This window comes from Nannobrachium achirus (assembly GCF_963921795.1).
Source record: "Nannobrachium achirus genome assembly, chromosome: 13".
Lineage (NCBI taxonomy): Eukaryota > Metazoa > Chordata > Actinopteri > Myctophiformes > Myctophidae > Nannobrachium > Nannobrachium achirus.
Genome location: NC_137833.1, coordinates 7,112,882 through 7,137,813, shown reverse-complemented (window position 1 = coordinate 7,137,813; position 24,932 = coordinate 7,112,882). Strand labels below are relative to the sequence as shown.

Genomic DNA, 24,932 nt, shown 5'->3' with positions numbered 1-24,932 from the left:
TCAGAAAATAAGTGCAGGCATCATAGTCACGGCCCACGGTGAAGTCCTTTACCCCGTCTAGACCGGTTCAGGTCGACCAATCAGTGAACGGGGTGTAGAGCCTGTCTGTCTGACAGTAAAAACAGACAGATGTGTTGGGACTCGCGGTGGAAAGCTCTCCACCGCGAGGAATGATGTAACGTTGTAGTTTCATGGCTCAAAAAGACTCGAAAAGACTACACCGCGGTGGAAGGCTATCCACCGCGGACCCGACTATGATCCGGGCTTTACCAAAGGCAATCACGTATGACCTTCAGTTAACTCTGGTTACAAGCAGACTGAAGGCTCATCATTGTTTAGACCTCATTACAGACGGGTGACCTTCTGACTTTCAGCCGCTTTACTTCATCCCCACCACAAGACTGGTTTAATAGAGAGGGGAGTTTATCATTTTATTGTTCCCCCTTCCATCCAATATCTCCAGCTGGCCAGACGCGCAGAGAAAACAGGAATAATGCCGACATCATGCTCTGTCCACAACACGCAATGAGAAAGCCATTTGAAATAAAGATGGGTTGGATGTCAAATTGTTAGCAGGACCGTTATTAAAAGGCACTCGTGGGCTGGTATTGTTTTTATAGTCCATCCCGTTTCTATGTCCATAAAAAGCCGGATGGCTTTTCCATACCGTATGTCCAATTGTGAAGATAATAAATACAGCGTTCTCTCCCTTATGGATTTCACATTGGAAAATGTTCCGTGTGCTGTACGACATGTGATTCTCTCCAACGTGGGGTCCGCGGGGCACTCCGGGGGGTCCTTGAGGGGGTTCCAGGGGGTCCCCAGCAGCTAAATGGTTGATAGTTACGAACCAAGGATCCTCAAAGGATCCCTTGATGGGACTCTTTGTGTCTCCATAGGGAACCACTGCTGCATGGTCATCAAATTATTGGCTTAGAAATGCGACAAAAACTACAAGATATTTCCATGAATTCAAGTCACCATGGGGTGAGTAATTCTTATAGAGGGTACAAATTAAACCAAATGGACCCGTTGTTTCCATTTGTACACTCTCAGGGCTCTATTTTGATTGTCTTAAAGGAGTAGTTCACCCCCAAAATGACTTTTTTTTCTATTGATTACTCAGGCCATGGAGAGTAGAGTTCAATAATATTTTTTGGTTTTTGTCACATTCCTAAGAGAAAATTTTGATTCGAGTAAATTTACCTCCATTGATTCCGGATGGGGACCCGTTTCGAAACGGGTCACCATCCGGAATCAATGGGGGTAAATTTATTGTTATCACATTTTAGTCTTAGGAATGTGACAAAAACCAAAAAATATTATTGAACTCTACTCTCCATGGAGTAATCAATAGAAAAAAAGTCATTTTGGGGGTCCGGTTCAACTACAAAATGATGTCACTCGCATCTTCTGAAAAGCATTAGCCCGAATTAGAGTTCGGAAAGCTGGACGTCAGAATGTCGGAACTCTCCGACGAACAGTTCGGTGGTCGGAGACAGTATGGACAGGCCTTTAAGTTAAGGCATAAGAGCTGGTACTTAAGAGCATTGGTTCTCAACCTTTTCAGGCCGTGACCCCCAAAATAATCATATTTTAACTGGGGACCCCCCCACACCCTGACGAGCACTAAGAGTTGAGGCGTTACATTTTGTATAACACGGTTCTATTGTGAAAATAGCAGATCTACATGCTCACGCTTGTGAGCATGTAGATCTGCTATTTTCACAATTTCTGCCTCTAATATTTGACAATTTGACCAATGTTTAATTTGTAATTTTAGAGGTATTAAAAAGTCTTTAAATTGTCACTTTAGAAATGTGCAGATACCCTCTATACGCATAAACCTTATGTTGTTTTGTTTACTGGTGAGTGAGGAAAACTATGTTGCCCATTAAGTTAATCATCTGGGGACCCCCCAAAATAATTTGGGGACCCCACTGGGGGTCCCGACCCACAGGTTGAGAACCACTGCTTAAGACGATCAGAGAGTTTAAAACCATATCAAATGGGGTTTTGTGGCCAAACTGGGGGTCCTCGACATGAAAAGGTCTGAGAATCACTGCTGTCTCACCGTACGGTATAGGCCAGGGGTCTTCAAAGTTCTCAGGCCAAGGACCCCTTAGTCGAGAGAGAGATGAAGCAGGGACCCCCTACAACCCATAGATTCCATATAGTTTCATTGTTTGACAACACAATCATCAGTGTAATTTGGATTCATGTCAATTTGTGTTTTCAGATATTTAACCACTTGAACCGTCGATACTTAATACATTTGACCTTTCACTCTGCACTTGAACTTGTACTTTTCCCCCTCTATACACCAAACATATTTGCCGAAAGTTTTTTTTGGCTACATTTCTCAGAATATGGACGCTAGGGTTCAAGTGGTTAAAGGAAAAAAAAAAAGCTTCTATCACACAAAAATTTGGAGGACTCCCTGTAGTAACTCTGAGGAGGACCCCCTAGGGGTCCCGGACCCCCTGGTGAAGACCTCTGTTATAGGCCAAGGAAAGACAACTGCATGCAACTCACCGCAAAGTGTTTGAGCAAACACAAGCCCTCCATAAACTCTTTTATAACTCCTTGTGGGAACTTGTGTAACGCGTGTACAAAGTCACTGTCTCTCTCTCTCCACACACAGAAAATGACAATTCACAGCGGCGGCAGCGGCGGCGGGCAGGGGCGTCACAAGGGGTAGGAAAGTGGGACTGAGTTACTAGGGCCCAAGGTGGTGGAGGGGCCTTAATTATTTTATACTTTAGCTATATTGAAAAATAGCAGAATAGCAGAAGCTCACAGCGCGGCACTCAAGAGCTTGTAGATCTGCTATTTTTTGAAAAGTCGTGAAAATGTGTGCAAATCTTTGAATATATGTATTTTTTTAAAGCGAACATTTGTAACTCAAATTTTGCTTCTGGGGGGTCCCTGGAACTAAATATTTTGAGATGGGGGTCCGTGGCCAAATACATATAATTTTGGGGGTCCTTCACATGAAAAAGTTTGAGCTCCACTGACATCGAAAAATAGATTTAAAAAAAAAAAACCTTAGAAGGATTTGAAATATTCAAAGATTTTCATGATTTTTCAAAAATAGCAGATCTACAAGCTCGCAGCGCGGCACTCGATGCCGCGCTGTGAGCTTGTATATCTGCTATTTTTCAATAGTTAAAGCACAGGGGCCCCACAGTGAATCCTTGTACCCGGGGCCCAGAATTTGGTGCGACGCCCCTGGCGGCGGGGTATATGGTTACGCAATCCTTAAAACCTGGGGGTCGTGGAGTTCAAGCCGTCAACACAGCGTCTCCAACCCTGATTACGGGGAGGTCTTTGGTTGTGCAACACATTTGCTCCCAACGTTGCACCACAACACAGGTATGCAATAATAAGGAGCGATTTGACTCAAATTGAGGAGTATAGCGCCGGAGCTATAGTTGCGCTCTAAGCTGTGTTTGTGTGTCTGCAATGGCCTCCTATTCTCAGCCATTCTGTGTGTGCCATTCACATTGTGCTAATAGTCTGTTATTTGCAGAGCATAAGTTCCATAAACCTGCTGATACGACCAATTGTGTTAATCCGGTCTGGTGATAACACTGAGAGGCCATTTACTCTAATAGCCGCTCTGTAAACGACTACACCCTCTTTAAGTAAAGGTTACAAACAGCTACCAGAGAAGCACAAGTCAAAATTACACTTAAAAAAAAAGGAGTAAACTTTGAAAAACAAACGCATGAAGAAGAAAATATGGTCTCCTTATTTTCTTTCTTAAAATTACAACGTTGGGACGTTTTGAGTGCACGTTACGTGCAAGGCCTGTCGCAAGATGCTGGAATGTTGCTCGGTGAGAAAGTGGCTATAAAAATAAAAACAGGGCAGGAGAAAATTCCTTGGTGGCAAATTAGCCGTTTCTAATGGACGGGGGGATGGGTGGGGCGTGGTGGGGGGTGGTGGGGGGTGTTTGACTAAGGGGAGGCCGTGGTTAATTGGAGGTATAATTGGGGTGTTTCATTAGCTCATGCAGGGTGGTTCAAGGGCAGCGGCGTGCAGAAACTTTCTGTAAAGTTTCTCCTGGATGAGAAAAGTGGAGGCATCATCAATGACTTTACTGGATACTGTACTTACCAGGGACGTGCTGGGCCCCTGATTCAGCCTGGGAAAAAGAGTTGGAGAGGCCCTCATTGCGTGCTATAGAGAGAGATCTCTCTCTCTATAGCGCTGCTGCTACTCAAAGATTTGCCATTTCAGATCATGACAAGTGACAAGCCAGTGGGCCAATTGCATGACTTATATTTCATCGTTGTCGGGTGGAAACCTTGTATGTCCAAAACCGTTTGTTTTGTATTTATCATTTAAAAAATGATTTAAACTAGTGAAAACAGCCGATCTACAAGCACACAACGCCTCGCACCGCGAGGCGTTGTGTGCTTGTAGATCTGCTGTTTTCACTACTTGTGCAAACAGTTTCATTTTTACTTTTGTGCAAATGTTTTCCTAATGGGAATGGCCGGAACGGCCGGAATGAACCGGCCTTTTCGGGAGTTGTCCCGCTTTTCCCAATGGCCAGCACGTCCCTGGTACTTACTGTACATGAAAGAACACAGCCAGAGACAGGGACGTGCAGAGAATGTTACAGAGGCAGGGGCTGACATTTCTAAAAGGGCCTCTTGTTGAAAATATCAAAAGTAGCAGACCTCCAACGCGTTGTGATCTTGGAGGTCGGCTATTTTCGGTGCTTGATACCACATCCAACTAAGCATAATTAAGTCAATACTGGATACCCGCTGTACGCATGGATTTCTACACAGAGAGGGCAATTCTTTCAACATAAGATGCTGCATTCAAGTTCAGGAGAGTTTGCCCAAGGCAATTCTCTTGAATGCTGCCTTCAGGTATGGCATGGAAAGAGGGGCATTTGCATTTCTTTCACCATAGTGAAAAAACGGCATTTGTGGTCTGGAGAGGGCACTTTTAACAGACAGATAAAAGGGCAGGGGCTCAAGCCCCCTTTAATGTCTATGTGTGCACGTGCCTGAATTCCAACATTAAAATCTTTGCCTCCTCACTTGCTGCGATGAAATTGGTGACCCGTCAAAATACGTGACGATTGCATAGACATCACACAACGTCAGTGTCAGAATGTAAATCATTGCGGTTTGTTTTATTGGATAGAGTTCAACCTATAGCGGTGTTTAGGCCACATCATTTAAAGACCTCCATGTAAAGTTATGTAAAGTCCACGCAGGATGGTCACATATTTCAGCAGGTCAGTTTCACAGTGACATCGCCATGCTGGAGGACAGGAGACGGTGGAAGCGAGGAGGCAGAAATGTAAGTATTGGAATTCAGCTAAAAAGAGAGCCACCTCAGTGGCCATGTGGTTAGAGCGTCCGCCCTGAGCCTGGGAGGTCGGGGTTCGATCCCAGCCGGATCAAACCAAAGACAGTGAAATGCCGCTTGGCACTCAACACCCCTTAGCATGGGGGTAAGTCCCTGTGTCATACTAGCATCATGTCTACGGGGTGTACTTATACATCAAGCTGCCTCACACTGCAGTAACATGACATAGGTTCCTGCCTTATGGGCCTCATGCCTCTGCAAGGATTACTTACTTAAAGAGAAGTAAGAACGAGAGAAGAGAGACAGAGAGAGTTTGTGTTTTTCCAGTACTGCATCCTTTGTTCTCAAGCCCACAGTCACTCTGCCAATGTCATGTTCTTTCTCCTTCTGTCTCTAAAGTCACACATCTACTGTGTGGTGTCTCTAGACCTCCTGACCTCAGCACTTCTTCTTTCAACTTTCTCTCTCTCTCCTCCATAGTCTCTCCATTCATCTTCTTCTCCCTCCCTCCCTCCCTCCTTCTCTCTCTTCCTCCCCTCTGTACGCCTACACAGTGCATAACTGTGGCATGGTGCCACTTTATAATTATGCCCTTTTCTAAGCGCTTAAAATACACCTAGTGTGTGCGTGTGTGTGTTGTGTGTGAGTGTGTGCGCGCGCGTGTGTTTGATATGCCCATTACGGGCAAATTATACGAGGCTGCGTCCAACACGCAGGGAAGTGTAACTTTACTGTAGAAGTGCAGTTAGCGGAGGTGCAGATTGGTAAGGTAGCAGCAGCAGTAATTAACGCACACTGCAGCCCTCCTTCTCTAGTGGCTGGTGGGAGGTAATTGGCCAGCATGCTAAGATCTGAGAGCTGCGCTCCGTACCGTGGCATGCTGGGATTAGTAGTGTTGGGAGCAGCGATGCATGGGGGGGATAATGGGAGATGGAGTCCTTTGATGTGTGCTGGAGCTGTTGCCCACAGTGACACAACTGGTTGACAACAGGACATGGTAATGACAGGGTGAAAGGGGGGGGGCATGGGAATATGGTGAGAGGAGATTCTGGGTGTTGGACTAAATGAGTAAATGGTGCATTTATATACTGTAGCGCCCCTTTATCCAAGGCGCTTTACAGAGAGTGTGCATTACATTCACCCATTCACACACACACACACACACACACACACACACACACACACAAACACATTCAATACCATTCACCCATTCACACACGCACACCCATTCATACACCGATGGCAGAGGAAACCGTTAGAGATGGACCGATTGCAAAATTCTTGGCCGATACCGATCCTCCGGTTTTATGAAGGTCTGACCTGCCAAAACCGATCTTTCCGATAGCGATTTCTTTAGCTAAGAACTAGAAAATAGGGTTGCTCAAATACCCTTTTTTCAGGCCAAGTAGGCCTACAAGACATACTTCAATTTGAGTACAAATAAGCTAGAAGAACACTAATGCCAAATCAATCACAATAGTACAATATCCAAAAACACAGACAATATCCAGTCTAATATGACCGTCTGTTTTTTTTTCTCCTTCTTTTTGGAGACGACATTGACACAGGATTATGGAATATATCCTTACATTGCAGTAATCAGCACCATCTGTATTCTGTAGGCTGCCACTAAGTAGACTGGCTGCTACTTGCTAATGTTTACTTTAGTCACAGGACCAGAGCATCATGCTGTGCAGTGCCATAGACACAATTGGCATACAACCGGTTTTATGTCAGTGACCTGCCAATCACCGATTCGGCCGGTTTGATATGATACCTGCCGATTTTTGATATTGGCCGATACCGATGTCCATCCCTAGAAACCATGCAAGGCACCAACCTGCTCACCGGGAGCAACTAGGGGTTCAGAGTCTTGCTCAAGGACTCTTCCTCCACACTAACTCTGGGGGAGAGCCCAGGATCGAACTGATGGGAACCCTTCGTGTTCTAAGACGCCACACTGCCGACTAAGATACACTCAGAGCACTACCAAGCAAAAAAGATATAAAAAGATTTAACACAGAGAGAGGGTTAAAATGGACCCTTTACTGGTCCGCGTTTATACTGCATACATTAGTAAGACGCCTCAGGGCGACATGCGACCAGGTCGCGCCAATTCTTGGCCATCTGTGTGTGGCCTCCATACGATATGGGCATTCCTGTTAGATATGGGCTTAATATTGATGACACCAGGGAACTCCATGTATGGGCATAAAAGAGATTCTGTTAGTGTGACATCACAGTGACATCAGAGCATGATGTCAGAGAGACAAACCCATAGAACCATAGTGTCAGACGTGACAGACAGACAGAGATACATACGGACAAGCTGTGACTGTTCACATACTAAACAATGAACAGAGGCCATTCAAGAAGGGCCTGCAGCTAGGGGGGAGGTAACAATTGCCTTTTGTCATATTTTGTGTTTTGACCTTTACACATGCTGGCTCTGATGGCCGTTGTCCTTGTATGAAAACAGCAGATCTACAAGCTCACAACACGTCGTATCGTGATGTGTTGTGAGCCTGTAGATTGGCAATTTTGGGGACACACGTCACCCGAGTGCAAAAAAAAAATCCAAATCAGACTTTACCGCTATTCTGCTATTCTATCAAATGCATTGAGTGACTAGCCCTGTCACAATTATTACATAATCGTCTAATCGCAATTATTTGAAGTAATCGCAATTATCTTTCATAATCTTCATAATCATTTCCATGTTGAGAAATGTTCATATAGTTTCAAACACTTTCAAAAAGTAGTGGAAATAGCAGATCTACAAGCTTGTGTGAGCTTGTTGATCTGCTATTTCCAATATAAATGTATAAAGAATAAAGTTATTAAATATGCCAGTCATTCCTTTGTATATTTAGGATAATTGTCATATCTGCCCTGTGCAACTTCAAAGCCAAGCGCAGAAATTACATTTTTATTCAGATGCTCCAATTAATCGTCATGTAAAATGTCATAATGGTGACAGCCCAGTGAGTGAGTGCTATACAGTTTGAAACGAGTGTCAGTGCATGCCCTGCCCTCTGACCTGAAAGATGTAGTCTCCTGGCCTGACGTCCGTCACGTCCACCCACTGGCAGTCGATGTCGTGGCGGTAGGTGTCCCAGCAGCCCACCGAGATGCCCTGGTCCCCCATGTTGTAGCAGGAGAACCGCTTCTGGAGACCTGAGACACACAATGTAGACATTTAGACATTTAACAGACGCTCTCAACTCAGAGGGACTTACAATAAGCAAGGACAGCACAAGGTGATACATAGAATAGAAATAGTCATCTAAAACCAGTAAGACTCCCTAATCCAGTGGTTCTCAACCTGTGGGTCGGGACCCCCAGGGGGGTCCACAAATGATTTTGGGGGGTCCCCAGATGATTAACTTAATGTGCAACATTGTTTTCTCTCTGAAGTAACTTTCAGTAAACAAACCAACATAGTTTTAGTGTATAGAGAGGGTATGTGCACATTTAAAAAGTGACAATTTAATTTAATACCTCTAAAATGACAAATTAAACATTGGCCAAATTGTCAAATATTAGAGGCAGAAATTGTGAAAATAGACGATCTACATGCTCAAAACGCCTCGCGTTGCGAGGCGTTGTGAGCATGTAGATATGCTATTTTCACAATACAACCATGTTATACAAAATGTAATGCCTCAACTCTTAGTGCTCGTCAGGGTGAGGGGGTCCCCAGTTAAAATATGATTATTTTGGGGGTCGCGGCCTGAAAAGGTTGAGAACCACTGCCCTAATCGGTAGATAAGTGACTGTCAGGTCGCATGTATACACAAATTGGCCTGTAAGTGGCATTGTACGCAACATCTGTAGGAGCAGCAGCAGTGTCCATTAATGTTGTCTGCAAAAAGCAACCTCATGGTGGCGCTAGAAGAGGGGCATGTGAGAAATCAGGGGCTGGAGGTTGTGGTTTGCCAGCCAAGGAGTGTGTGTGCAAAGTTTGGCATGGATAGGGGCAACGGTGGTGGAGATATGAGTAGGGCCAAAAGTGTGACGTGACGTGACGTGACAGAAACAAAAACAAGTAAAATATTTTTTAAATCAATCCTAAAGAATAGGATGCCAGGTCAACAATGACCTGGATTAGTCAGCACTCAGCATAACATCTAACTATTCATTTAGTGAATGTCTGTCTGTCTGCCGTCCGACCGTCTGTCTGCATGCTGACATCACTGTGTCGCCACCATGGTAACAGCTGCTTGCTGAAACAATGGCCAAATTTGGAGATGAGCATGCTGACATCACTGATAATAAACAGTGGCTAGTGCTATCTAAATTACATTTTAGCCTTTGCATAAGCCTGCAAGGTCATGGAGGCTAGGGTAAGTGCTACACTAAATGCTACGGGCCAAGGTGGAGTGAACAAGAGGTGAGTCTTCAGGTTACGGCGGAAGATGGAGAGTGCGGCGGCGGCAGACACAGGACGATCAATCCACGTTATGGAGGATTTCAACTTTTTATGTCTGACATTCTCTCCCCCTTAAACCCGAGCAGCACTATAGATGCTATACTCTGCGTGACATCTTTATCTTATGATGATAAACGCTGAGGTGAAACCCCTAGAAATAATAAAAACGCAGCTCTCAAAATAAATCGCCTGGCAAACCAGATGCTAATGCCAAAGCGGGGCCTTGCTTTTTACACATCTACAGTACAAAGGTTATAAGGTTTTACACATCTACAGTACAACAGTTATAAGGGTTTATACATCTACAGTACAACGGTTATAAGGGTTTATACATCTACAGTACAAAGGTTATAAGTGAAGCACAGATATTCACTGTCCTACATCGGCAGCAGAGATGGTGTGTGTGTGCGGGGTGGGGGGAGGAGAGTTTTATGAATGGTGGTGGCAGGGGTCGACACTAAGGTCTCAAAGGCATTTGCCTATCGGGCAAGTACAGGTCATGTTCTACTTGCCCAAAGGTCATGCCCACTTGCCCGAAAAGTAAATCGAATTATCCATTATAAAATGATAGATAAAATTTGATTTACTTTTCAATTTAACACTTATTTTGATTTACTTTCTGAGATTTGTCCAAAAACCTACACAGATATGTTTGCATATGACTATGGGTTCACACCTATTTTATATTTTCAAGTGTAGCAACAGTGAAAATTATAGGTAAACAGTGCTCTTATTTGACATTCCACAGACCAGAAGACAGAGCAATCTGACCACGTTCAGGTGTTTGGACAGATATCTGGTGTTGTGTTTATAGACGGTTGCGTCCCCTCTGCCCACAGGGGCAGGTGGGCAACCCTTAGTGTCCATAGCCCCATTTCCACTGTAGAGCCTACCGAGAACTAGAACCAGAACTTTTCAGAACCAAGAACTTTCCAGAACCTGTGATGTTCCGGGAACAAGTTCTGCTTCTGTTTCCATATAACCAGAACTAACCAGGAAGGTCCAGAATTGAGAGCAACAGCGCTGCTGGCCCCGCCCATAGGTTCCCAGAACTCAAGTTTAGTTCTACCTCAGGAGCAGGACATAAAAAAGGTTCCTGGAACCTCGTCTGGAACCGGGCCGAGTGCAATGGAAACAAAACCAGAACCCCCAAAAAATAGGTTCAGGTTCTGGAAAGTTCTGGTTCCTCCTTGCAGTGGAAAAGGGCCTAATGCCTGTGATGGTGAACTTACCTTCAGGGCAGTAAGTGTCTTCCAGACAGAAGCTGGCCTTGTGTCCCTCGGCCACCCTGGTTCCATTCAGTGTCAGCAGGTCGTAGTGTGTGAACACCTCGATGCTGTGGTAGTGCCTGGAACAACACCAGACCAGAGAGAGAGGTCACGCGTGAGCTGTGTGAACGCGTGTTGGCCGCGAGCGCGCCCTAGAATGTTAGGTTCTCAACCTCACCAGCCGGACAAAGACTGCTCCCTGCTCGATCGTATTTCACGTTCAACTGATTCCTATGATTATTTATTGAATGAATTGAACACATAGGACCCCAATGGAAACAAGACTGCGAGGACATTTTTGGTGTTATATCTTTAGACCAGAGGTAGGTGAGAGAGAGGATTTATATTTTAAAATCAAATATTGTTTTAAATGTGGTCATTTTAATGAAGTCACCTAATTTGCAACAAATTACATGCTGCACCTAGGTTGAGACTTGGAGTAGAACCGCTGCTCCTACACATGGAAAGGAGTCAGCTTAGGTGGTTTGGGCATCTAGTACGGATGCCCCCCGAGCGCCTTCCTAGGAAGGTCCTCGATGCACGTCCCACTGGGAGGAGACCCCGTGGCAGACCAAAGACCAGATGGAAGGATTAGATCTCCACACTGGCCTGGGAACGCCTCGGTACACTCCCAGAGGGAGTGGAGGAAGTTGCTCATGATAGGGAACTCTGGAAATACCAGTTGGAGCTGTTGCCCCCACGACCCAATTCCGGATAAGCGGTTGAAGATGGATGGATGGACATAATTCTACATTCATTCAAATTCTGAACGTTGACTGGGGAGGGAGTCGGGGAGATAGGTGAGTCTAATGATCGTTATGGCAATGTCCTGCAAAATCAAAATATGTCTGAATTGTTGCTGGTGTTAGGGTCATTAAAATGTATGTTGACATGGCACACTGACTATCTAGAAAATAAATACATGGCACTCAAAAAGGTTGCTGACCCCTGCTTTAGACAAAGTGTTTTTGACTGTTACTTGTTGCTGTTTGCATTTCCGTTTTAACAAAGTATTCAATCAATCGAATTCTTCAGTCGAGGGACAGCCGTCCTAACTGTCTACTGTCACGCACTTGTACTGGCACGTGTGTGCATGTACGCACGTAGTATATGCGTCCATATTGCTAATAGAACACTGGCTCCCTATGGAGTGACCTCACTGGGAGGACGTATGAGCTCCGGGTGTTCAGGGTAACACCTCTCAAAGAGGCCTCGTTTGAGTGCCTTGCCCCGGGCCGTGCCGTTCCACTAGCCGTGTTTACCCTCTGCCGGGGTTGAATGGGGGGCTTTGAGACCACACTCACACACCTACAGGAGTCTGACGTGTTGTTGTAAGAGATTAACTGAGGCGGGCCTGGCCTGCGCTGTGGCCTAGCGTGTCCTTTGTACAACACCCCACTGCCCTGCGGAAGGCATGCAGGCAGCTGGACTTCTGTAGCTCTGCTCTCATTTCCACAGACACGTGCTGCCCGGACGGCTAATGAATCTGGAAGGATGACAGCACTGTTTTTCGGGGAGGCCACCCGGCCGCGCAACGTTTACTGGCCCGCGTTTACGTTCTCACACACAGCTCACCGCTTGTGGCACTTCTAAAATGACTCCTTCTTCTCCCGTGACGACAGAGTCGAGTGTTCGCTCGTCATCTGAGAAACTATTTCACCTGGCTGGCTGACTGGCTGACTGTAATGTAACTGGCTGACTGGCTGGCTGGCTGGCTGGCTGGCTGGCTGGCTGGCTGGCTGACTGACTGACTGACTGACTGTAATGTAACTAGCTGGCTGGCTGGCTGGCTGACTGACTGACTGACTGACTGACTGACTGACTGACTGTAATGTAACTAGCTGACTGACTGACTGACTGACTGACTGACTGTAATGTAACTGGCTGACTGGCTGGCTGGCTGGTTGGCTGGCTGGCTGGCTGGCTGGCTGGCTGACTGACTGACTGACTGACTGTAATGTAACTGGCTGACTGACTGACTGACTGACTGACTGACTGACTGACTCAAGGCCCGGTGGAAAAGTTCCTGAAATGTGTGCAAGTCTTTGAATATTTTGACGCAATTCTATAAATATCCTTCTTCTAAATCAGTGGTTCTCAAACCTTTTCATGTCAAGGACCCCCAAAATTACATGTATTTGGCCGTGGACCCCCATTTCAAAATATGTTGTTCCAGGGACCCCCCAGAAGCAAATATTTGAGTTACAAATGTTCGCTTTAAAAAAAAAGATACATTCAAAGATTTGCTAAACTTTTTTTTTTTTCAGAAATAGCAGATCTACAAGCTTGCGGCGCGGCGCTGTGATCTTGTATATCTGCTATTTTTCAATAGTAAAAGCATAAAATAATTCCAGGTTTTAATTTAATGGTCAATAGCAGACACGGACCCGAGGACAAAATGTCATCTATGTCGGATTAATGGACTGAAAATTCCAGCTGACAAAAGGCTCTTATGTGTTTGATTCCCCCTTCGTCAAACACCACCAACACGCACTCACCAGCGCTGAGGTCACACTTCCAACATGTTTTCCTAACCGTTAAGAAATAATTCACCCTAATTAAATTCGACGCGACTCAATTTTTATTCCGACACGGAGGCAATTATGCCAGCGCGCTGCTGCTGCTGCTTGGTACAATAAGGTTTTGTGCGAGTCACAGGTGTTTGTTGTAAGGATTTGGGGGCAGCCCCCCAGTGCCCCACACACACACACACACACGCACCCACTCTGCTAAACCACACAGCCATGTCTCACCTGTGCCCACATTGCACCAAACCACAGCTTCCACCCGGGAGCACTTTAGACTAGACACAGATTCAACCACAACACCCTGGCAAACACTCACATTAACCCCACAGTGGATCAACCATAACTGCAGGAACATAACACCGCAAATAATGTAACCACTTAAAGGAGTAGTTCACTCCCCTTTTTCTTGCATTCCTATGCCAATAATTTTAGGAGACTCCATCCATCCATCCATCCATCCATCCATCCATCTTTAACGGCTTATCCAGAATCCGGTCTTGAAAAAAGAATTGTGGGTGAACTATACTTCATTTTACAATGGCGTTGTGCAGAATTACAGGCACTTCAAAACGTGTTGCATCATGACGATTGCCTATAGGTGAAAATCAACTATAATGACGGTAAATAGGAAGGTCACAGGTTTGACCCTCTGCTTGCCGTGTCAAAGTGTCCTTGAGCAAGACACTTAACCCCAACCCCTCCCCCACGGCCCCACCCTATACCCTGTGTGCTCATTTGAGCCATCTGAGCAGCCATCTGCTGGCTGAAGCAGTAAAAGTCCTCCCCTTCCTCCCAGAGGGACCATCAAAAAAAAACTTTTCATTCCATTTACCTAAACCAGTGGGGTTCAACCTCTTCCATGTCAAGGTCCATTATCTATTCTGCATTTGAGCCACAGATCACACTTTGATGAGTTGTCTATTATTATTCAGAAGTTTTAATATTTTGTTATCTTTGGATAACGATTTTGTCCACAATTCCATGCTGTACCATAGGAGAGATAACAGGCAAACGTTGATCAAAATAGCAATTCTTCTACATTCTCTAATTGTGTAGACTTCTTGTGAGTTAAGTAACGCAGATGTTTAACAATAATTTAACTCTTGAGAGCGTAAAATGAAACCAAATGGACCCTTCAAGAGTTCAAGGTCTATAATAAGGGTCCATTTGGTTACCAACACTCCATCATCACCACTGACCTAAACCAGGGGTCTTCAACAGGGGGTCTGGGACCCCTAGGGGGTCCTCAGAGTAACTGCAAGGGGTCCTCCAAATCTTTGTGTGATAGAAACCTGTTTTTTCCCCCTTTTTTATATCAACCACTTGAATCCTAGCGTCCATATTCTGAGAACTTTAGCCAAAAATAGCAGATCTACAAGCTCACAACGCCTCGCAGCGCGAGGCGTTGTGAGCTTGTAGATCTGCTATTTTTGGCAAAGAGCTTTGGAGTGGGAAAAGAGCAGACTAAGTACACTGAAAGGTCAAGTTTATTGACAGTTCAAGTGGTTAAATATCTGAAAACCTACACCCACATGAATTCAAAATACACTGATGATCGTGCTGTCAAACAATGAAACTATATGGAATCTATGAACAGGTTGTGGGGGTCCCTGCTTCATCTCTCTCTCAACTAAGGGGTCCCTGGTCTGAAAAGGTTGAAGACCCCTGACCTAAACGATGCAAAAACTCCAACTCCCACGAGCCTCTGCTGCTGCAGTATAAAAGCTCTTTCTTTACCTGTGTCCAGCTCCCTAACCCTAAAGGGCTGTCCAAGCATCCATACTGTCTCCGACGAGCAGCTTTCCCAACTCTAATTCAGGGTCATGCTTTTCAGAAGTTGCGTGTGACATCATTTTGTAGTTGAACCGGAACCTTTCCGATGAATAGTTCAGTATGGACAGCCCTTAATCCTAAACCATGCAGAACTCCAACTCCCATGAGCCCCTGCTGCAGCAGTATAAAACGTTGTTGTCAGGTGGAAACCTTGTATGTACAAAACCGTTAGTTTTGTATTCATCATTTAAAAAAAATGATTGATTTAAGATAGTGAAAATAGCTGATCTACAAGCACACAACGCCCTAGCACCGCGAGGCGTTGTGTGCTTGTTTTCACTAGTTTTGTGCGACAGTCTTGTGTGATGAAGCAGGGCTTTACTTTTACGGAAAAACGTACAAATGTGAAACTTGGGAGATACGAGGTTTCTGTCCGACGGTGACGAAAAGCTCTTATTACCTGTGACACTGGTGCCATGTCCAGCTCTCCCGCGTGGCCCTGGGTCTGAAGTCGGCGCGGCCCATGTTCATGATGCGCGAGGAGAAGCGCAGCAGGCGGCGGTGTCCGTAGGGCCAGTTCATGCGGGCGGCGGACGACGACAGGCAGTTCTCCTCGTTGGCGCAGGTCAGCAGGTGGAGGGGGCGGTCCTCCAGGTAGGCCGTCTCCTGCACCAGCTGGGCGTCCAGGACCAGGTCCGGGGCCGCTGGGGGACACAGGGACAAAGACACAGTGGTGAAACAGTACTCCATTTTTGAGCGGTGCTCCTAGGGGTGGGCGATATGGAAGAAAATACAATATCACGATATTCTTCCAAGCTGTATCACGATGCACAATCTTATCACGATTCTTTGTCATGTTGGTTTTTATGGTTATTTTTCAAGTTACTTAACAGTGCAACCACCTACAGTTCAAGGTAACAAAAACTACAAGAAAAAGGAGTAACAGACCATTTAGACCAGTGGTCCTCAAAGTGGGGTCCAGGGACTCTCTGGGTTCCTTATGGGAGGTCTAAATTGACCATTACAAGTATGTAACTGTCTCTGACAGTATACAAATGAAACCAAATGGACCCGTACACCTACATCTGGCCTACATCTGGCCTACATCAGGTCTACATCTTGGCACAAAGCGCTCAAAGTTTCTTGTACGCCCAGGGTCACATTGGCCAAGCTTCGCGGTATGCTTAATGGAATTAACTCATAAATAGCACCGCTGACTTCACACTAGGTGTGATTTTTCTTTACTTAAGTAAAAGTATCAATACTGCAATGTAGAAATAGGCCTACTCTGTAAAAGTCCAGAATTCAAAATGTACTTGAGTAAAAGTACGAAAGTATTGGCATCAAAATGTACTTAAAAGTAAAAGTTGTCATTGTGCAGAATGTCCCATTTCACAAGTTCAAAACGGATACAAATCTTTGGAAAATAGCTGATCTACAAGCTCACAATGCATCGCATGAGCTTGTAGATGGGCTGTAGATTAGCTTGTGGGCGTGGCTTACTGTCTGAACACGTGACCCCGGCTGACTTAGCCCCGCCTCCCCGGGGACAGTGGATGTGGTTGTTGCGGCGACAGTGCTGGATTGACAGCTCCGTGCCCACACAGTGCGTTCCACTGAGGAGCACGTCAGCTGCCCCGGGATCTCCTGCCCAGTACCAGGTGTCCTGGAGACAGAGACAGAGAGAGAGAGAGAGACAGAGAGACAGAGAGACAGAGAGATACAGAGAGAGAGAGAGAGAGAGAGAGAGAGAGAGACAGGGAGAGAGAGAGAGACAGAGAGAGAGAGAGAGAGAGACAGATAAGTCAGTAGGACATCCATATCAGATGTCTTTTCCATATATCGATGGCCAAAATGCAAATCTTTTGGATTTCACTTGAAATGAGGACAACAGGCTATGCGGCACATGGTCAGTCTGTCTGCAAGATCCTTCTGACCCTCATATTGTAAAGAAATGTCACGTGACTAGAAAAAAAATGTCATGTGACTAGAACATTTGATAGGTTTGCAAAAGTGTCAAAATGTTGAAGCTCAAAACCTCCTATCTGGTGATTGCTAATGATTGGTGTCAGGTGATTTTACCACACCAAGAGGGTCAGTTGATAAAGAATGTTAATCTTAATACTTGTAACAGACCTGTAGAATGTCTTGATCTCAAAAGGAGCATAATTAAGTGCAGTAAAAAGTGTTATTTAACAAAAGAATTGCCTAACTATTTCTACTGTAGGTAAAACCTCCTATCTGCATGTTGTTGACTGCAGATAGGAGGTTTTTACCTAGAAATAGTAGATAAATAGTAGAAAGGAGGTTTTGGTGTTGAACACACATTTTATTTCTTTTTCATTTTCCCAACAAAGTTTCAGATAGGAGGTTTTGCATTTTGGCCATCGATATGGAGCTAAAGATCGTCCTGGTCCAAATATGGAGAATATATAAGTGAGGTCAGACCCAGATAAGTCAGTAGGATGTGGTGGGTAGCTCCACATATGGAGTGCCAATATGTCAGGGATCTCCATATATGGGGCTATATCTTATATCCTTCTGCTGAGCTGGGTCTGACCTCTCTCTCTCTCCATATATGGAGCTGACTATCATCACCCGGATCTCCATATATGAAGATGACCATACTGACCTCATCAAACCCTGGATATTAGCCATACATGGAGACGACTGGGGATCTTCATGTATGGGGCTATATCCTTCTGCTGAATGATATTGATGACATCAGGGATCTCCATATGGGCTATATCCTATAGTCTGCACAAGCCATTAGGGCGAGGTCGCTTCTTCTTCGTCTTACTAGTGTTTTTTAGTGAATGGGTGATGGTACATTGCACAGCAGTGCAGTGAGTGAGGGGTCCGTTACCTCGTGTGCGCGGGCAGCGAAGCCCAGGCCCAGCTATGATGGTACAATGCATTGCATTGCAGTGCAGTGCAGTGAGTGGTGGTACATGCAGTTGCAGTGAGTGAGGGGTTCATTACCTCGTGTGCGCGGGCAGCGAAGCCCAGGCCCAGCTGCCTGCAGACCACCATGGCCTCGTTGATGCCCCAGCTCTCGCTGCACACGGCGCCCCAGCGCTTCCGGCCCCCCACCTCCACCAGCACCTCCACACGGCCCTCCCCTCGCACCCTGCCGCCAGCCAGCCGCACCTGCAGTCAGTCAACGAGAGTTAATGAGTTAGTTAAAGGTTTCCAAACACTTCAGTGGTCTTTTATAAATGACACTGGTCATCCTCTGCATCGCTATACTTCCACCTCATGCCATCGGGGTGAAGATACAGAACCTTGAAGTGGCACAAGGTTAGCCTGGCGGGCCATCCCACATACTGCGTTCACCCACTCATTCCTTCTCCAGTATGAGGTCTGGACTTCAGCCTATAAGCAGCTTGAAAAGTGGGTGCGGGAGTACTTGCCTTGACAGACAGACTCCTCTAACCAATCAGCGTAGCAAAACATCTGTCATCAAAGTGCAGCCAGTCGGCAAACAAAGACGTCTTTTCGGCCGATGAGCTCCGCTAGCACATACTCCTGTCCTTTTTAATTGTTGTCATTGATTCCAACTCTGAAATAACTTCACTTATTGCTTGTTTAATCGTTTCAGCGTTAACTGTTACACTTGTTGCATTGAGGGCAGCCATGTTGTTTTGAAAATGCTGCAGCAAGCATCTACGTCACCATCTACACATGGACCAATCAGGGGAAGCTTTTCACTTGTTTTGCGGACAGCAGTTGAAACTCAGTCACTGATTGGCCCCGATCAGAAAATGATCGGGGCCAATGTCTCATACTCGCTGCCTATCTGCTGAAGTCCAGACCTCATACTGTGGGAAGGAATGAGTGAGAGAACGCAGTATGTGGGATGGCCCACCAGGCTAGCACAAGGTTGGGTTTAGCTAGGAGTTTTGTCCCCTAAGCCATCGCTGCACTAAACAAACTGCCTCACCCCCGTCGCTAGGATGGTTTTCTGTGAATAGTGGGGACCTGATGATCTGTCTTTGTGATATGTTTGTGTTGTGTAAATTGTGTTATATGGTTTTATGTTGTTTATTTGTGTGAACAGACTTGTGAAGACAGATTTCCCTTTCGGGGACAATAAAATGTTGTTATTTTTAGGGGGCAGGCTAAGCTCCTCAGATGTGCGTGGGAGAGGTGTTGCTGTGGTACCGTGTGGTACTCAGATGTGCGTGGGAGAGGTGTTGCTGTGGTACCGTGCTGTCCAGGCCCGTCTTGGGAACGTTGCAGCGCACAGAGGCGTCCTGGTTGTGTTTGAAGGTCCACAGCGGGACGTCCTGGTAGGAGCAGTCGGTGATGGAGCGCTCCTGTCCCGTGCACCGGACCATGTTCATGTGGATGGGGCCGGTACCTGGGGGGGATGGGGACGGGACAAGACAGGAGGTGTAAGGTCAAATGTGGGAAGCGAAGAGAATCGAGGGTTAGATAAGAGTTGTACTTGATGTGAAAGAAGGGTGTGAAAATAATCACAGTTTAAGCTGCAATCCATAAGTTAAATGTCATACAGCAGGGGTCTTCAACGGTTACACCCCGCCACTCCGACATGTCTCCATTCCGACACTAAGCCTATCTCTAACCCTTACCCTAAACTTAACCTCTATGGAAGTGTTGCCACTCCGACAATAAGAAGTCAATTTCGGAGTGGCGACATGTCGGAATGGAGATCGACACCTGTCTTCAACAGGGGGTCCGGGACCCCTAGGGGGTCCTCAGAGTTACTACAGGGGGTCCTCCAAATCTTTGTGAAACATGAAACTTTTTTTCTCGTTTTTCATATTAACCACTTGAACCCTAGTCAGTGTCCATATTGTGAAAACTTTAGCCAAAAATAGCAGATCTACAAGCTCACAACGCCTCACGCTGCGAGGCGTTGTGAGCTTGTAGATCGTCTATTTTCGGCAAAAACTGAGGGGAAAAAGAGCAGACTAAGTACAGAGTGAAAATCAAGTTTATTAAGTATTGATGGTTCAAGTGGTTAAATATCCGAAAACACAAATTGACATGAATCCAAAATACACTGATGATTGTGCTATCAAACAATGACATTATATGGAATCTATGAACTGCTTCATCTCTCTCTCAGCTGAGGGGTCCTTGGCCTGAAAACGTTGAAGACCCCTGTCCCACAGGACACCTTGATTCAAACCATGGTGTCCTGCATGGGATATCAAATGTGTACTGCTATCTGGCCTGGGGTAAATTTACCTGGCGGTATTACTTGCCAACCAGTAGGTGTCCGTGCCCAACACCGGGGTCAAAACAACTTCAGTGCAGATGTGCTATAGTTCCACTTATATTGTTTTAACACGCTGTTGCAGCTTTAAGCTTCTGGTGCAAAACAACGCAGACGTGATGGCATCGCGATGCACTGCGTTCACCCTGAACGCACTTTATCTGCCTGCGGATCATCACGAGCACAATGAGACACTTGCAGAGCCACAACAAACATACCACACACATACAAACAAGCACACGCACACGCAGCGCATGCACAGACACACCTTTAACCACTTAAACTAGTGGTCTTCAAAGTTTTCAGGCCAAGGACCCCTTAGTTGAGAGAGAGAGTTGAAGCAGGGACCCCCACAACCTTTTCATAGATTCCATATAGTTTCATTGTTTGACAGCACAATCATTAGTGTAATTTGGATTCATGTCAATTTGTGTTTTCAGATATTTAACCACTTGAAAGATTTGGAGGACCCCCTGTAGAAGACCCTTGACTTAAACCATGAACACTGTATTGAACAGAGTCTCAACACAAAATCTCTTTGCCGAAAATAGCTGATCTACCAGCTCACGACGTGACACGTTGTGAGCTGGTAGATGCTTCTAATTTTACTGAATGATGGGCGCTATAGCAGGGGTCTTCAACAGGAGGTCCGGGACCCATAAGGGGTCCTCAGAGTTACTACAGGGGGTCCTCCAAATCTTCCAATCCTTTTTATATTAAAAACTTGAACCCTAGTGTCCCATATCCTGAGAACTGTAGCCAAAAATAGCAGATCTACAAGCTCACAACGCCTCGGCAAAGAGGTTTGGTGTAGAGGGGAAAAAGAGCAGACTAAGTATTGAGTGAAATGTCAATTTAAGTGGTTAAATATCTGAACACAAATTAACATGAATACAAAATTACACTGATGATCGTGCTGTCAAACGATGAAACTATATGGAATCTATGAACAGGTTGTGGGGGTCCCTGCTACATCTCTCTCTCTCAACTATGGGGTCCTTGGCCTGAAAACGTTGAAGACCCCTGCGCTATAGTGTTCACGTGGTCAAGATAATAACAGATAGATAAATGTCTTTCAAGTGCACGTGTCTATAGAGACTGCTAACCCTGTCTGCAGCAGTGTGGGTGTAAAAGCTTCCTGTCTGCCAAGGCCAGAGATCTCTGGCACCGCCAGCGGCGATGGCACCGCCGCCGTGGTACAGTAAGTACAGTATATCAGGGATCTGTCACAGCTCATTACCGCCATTCTAGAGCCTTTGGCACCACAACAACTACTTCCCCCCCCCCCGATGTCAGAGACACAAGATGGACGTGCCCAGTGAATCCCAGAGAGAGAGAGAGAGAGAGAGAGAGAGAGAGAGAGAGAGAGAGAGAGAGAGAGAGAGAGCAGGGCCAAATCTGGGTCAATAAAACCCACAAGAAGCTTTATATATACAGTTACAGTTACAGTATATACTGTTTTATGCCTTGGTTCGTTTTAATGTTTTGGAACGGGAGGAGGCCAAAGAGAGACAAAAAGATGGTTGTGAAATTGGAACAGCCGATGACAGCGACGCTTCAAACACAATGCGAAATAATAACTGCTTCGGCTGTTTTCAAGCAAAACAAAAACACAAAAAAATGTAAGCTTTGGTACAGTACCGTTGAAAGAAATAGAATGGGCTAAATATAACTTTGACCACACGAAAAACAGAGAGCGGATGTGTGTGTGCCTGCGTGTGTGTGTCTGTGTGTGTGTGTGTGTGTGTGTGTGTGTGTGTGTGTGTGTGTGTGTGTGTGTGTGTGTGTGTGTGTGTGTGTGTGTGTGTGTGTGTGTGTGTGTGTGTGCAGGGGCGTCAATAAACCCTTTTGTAAATCCCGCCCCATTCTGCCCTGTTACTATGATGGGACATTAACCCTGGGCAGATTGTTTTTATAGTGGAAGTGGATGGGATTTTTTTTTCCCTTCATAGCCTCATTACAGCTATATAAAGTACCAAAGGAAAAACACCTAGGTGATATTAATAAAAAGGGAAGACAAAGGTACAGTAGTTACATTGCAAAACAGTGGGTTTACCCGAAAATATATGTTTTAATTTGTTTAATCCCAGTGGGACAGAATCCTCTTTGCAGATTCTTTTATAGTGGTAGTGGATGGGATTTTTTTTCCCTTCATAGCCTCATTACAGCTATATAAAGTACCACAAAAAACACATCTACGTGATATTAATAAAAAGGGAAGAAAAAGGTACAGTAATTACATAGCAAAACAGTAGTTTTCCCCCGAAAAATAAATGTTTTAATTAGTTTAATCCTCTGGATCAGAGATAGAAAGAGAAGCGCATTGCATCTTGGGTACTAGGAAGAGGACAGAGAGAATGTTTCTCCTCACATAATAGGCTGGCTTTTCGTAATTCTGCCCATTTAAATTATATGTACCCAATCGTGACTCTTAGACCATTGATAAGGTACATGTGAACTAGTTTGTTGAAGCTTATTCGTTATGATGAGCGAGATCGCTTGACGCTTGCCGTCGCTATCACCGTACCGGCCGATCTCCGTGTCGCGCACTGCGGACAGTTGTTGAAAGCCACATTCAATATTCTCCACTGCACAAACTCCACCCCCGATAGCAAAAAGTGAATGTTTTTTTCTGGTTGGCCAGTCAGGGAGTCTCAGGGACCAATCAGAAGGCTGACAAACGGTCTATTGGGTATGGCAGGGGTATGCAGCTGCCATACCCTGGGTCCAGGGTGGAAAATAAAAGTTACTTTTAACTATAAATCCATGAATGTCTCTTTGTCTATCTGTGCGGGTTATTATGTTGTTAAATTACAGTAAAATAACTACAAATGCAAAATGTAACAAAATGGTCACTTTAACAAGGTATTATAATTATATTCTCCCCATCTTGACAAAATGCTATGTTCCCAGTTTCCCCAGGTCAGCTGCACAGGTGCAATGAGCACACTTACTAACATGCCAAGTTTAGCTGCACTTGAACAACCATTCCAGGCTGCAATATCCAGCCCAAGAAACCGTAGAAACCAGTGTAAAAAAAAAACGGTCAAAACACGTTTTTTTCAGACATTGTGAAAATAGCCGATCTACAATAAACCGTGTTATACAAAATGTAATGCCTCGATCTTTTTCCATGAGGACTCCCATCTTTGCCATACCCTAGCTATTGCTTATGGAGTTATTTTCGATTCATTATTGTGTAAGCACCTTTCTGATGTTGAGCAGTTGTATATTAAGAGTTGTGCAGTCGTACCTCTGAATTTGCAGACTTGTATGATGGAATCTGAACGTGAAAAGTAAAAAAAACTCAAACACTCGCACGCTTTTCTTTCTGCAACTGCAAATTCCGGTCTTCAAGCTCGCAAATCGTGACCTTCACGGTTTTGCCAGATTTTGAAAGGGACATATCGATGATTATGTTGCAATATCGCGAGCATGTAAAAATGAGGATTTGCGAGCGCGTAGAAAGGCAGTTGAGGTCGTAAAAGTAAATGTGTGGGTGAATGGGCAGAGCGCACACGTGTATAATGGAATCTGGAGAAAAAAAACCACTCTCTACACTTACAGATGTCAGTTTGCAACCTCTCGAATCTTCATGTGCATTTGGCTCGCATTTTTTCATTGTCGCCTGCTCGCTTTTGCCAAATATTGCATCCACATATCGAGGAATATGTTTCAATTTAAAGAGCAACAGTTTAAACTAATCTGAGCAAGTGTAGAAGGGATTTGAGGCTAATCTGAGCGCGAGCAGAGAGTGTCTGTGTGGGAGCGCGAGCGTACGGCTAATCTGAGCGCGAGCAGAGAGTGTCTGTGATGCGGGAGCGCAGGGATCAGCTCTACTGCCTTGTAGGAACTGCAATGATTTTTCTTCACCACCCGGGGGAGCTGTTTTCAATGTGTAGTCAATTTAGACCATTGGTTCTCAAAATGGACCCCCAGATTGACACTTATTAGCCCGCGGACCCCTATTAATCTAATAACCAGTGATCAAGGAAGCCAAAGTTACGTTGTCACTATCACAGAGATTATCTTGTGTTGTGATGTACAGTAGGCTACCTTACCTCTGTCAAAAAGACGTTTCTATTAACATGCAAATTCATCTAATAACAGTGAAAGTAAAGTTGTCCATACAGTATCACTAGAGATTAACTTGTATTGAACCCTCTGCTAACACAAATGCGTTTCTATTAACATGCTAATTAATCTAATAACGATCGTGATCAATCACTAGACATTTAGTCTCATGATCTGTAGGCCTACCTTTGAATGATGCCATCAATCATTAACAGCTGCCAAAGTAATCAACCACCATAATATTGTAACAGTTGACTTTTAATTTGTACTCTACC

The 24,932-nt window shown here is 45.1% G+C and overlaps 1 protein-coding gene across 1 annotated transcript in view; it reads right to left on the bottom strand.

Moving 5' to 3' along the window:
* loxl4 (lysyl oxidase-like 4) overlaps window positions 1–24,932 on the bottom strand; it is a gene marked incomplete at its 5' end in the record, with an annotated part of 78,261 nt that overhangs the window by 4,049 nt on the left and 49,280 nt on the right. Inside the window, 6 exons of the mRNA XM_080740099.1 lie at window positions 8,378–8,514; window positions 11,002–11,117; window positions 15,799–16,042; window positions 16,842–17,004; window positions 18,321–18,488; window positions 19,547–19,701. Coding sequence (XP_080596225.1) covers window positions 8,378–8,514; window positions 11,002–11,117; window positions 15,799–16,042; window positions 16,842–17,004; window positions 18,321–18,488; window positions 19,547–19,701 — 983 coding nt within the window. The remainder of the gene's footprint in view (window positions 1–8,377; window positions 8,515–11,001; window positions 11,118–15,798; window positions 16,043–16,841; window positions 17,005–18,320; window positions 18,489–19,546; window positions 19,702–24,932) is intronic.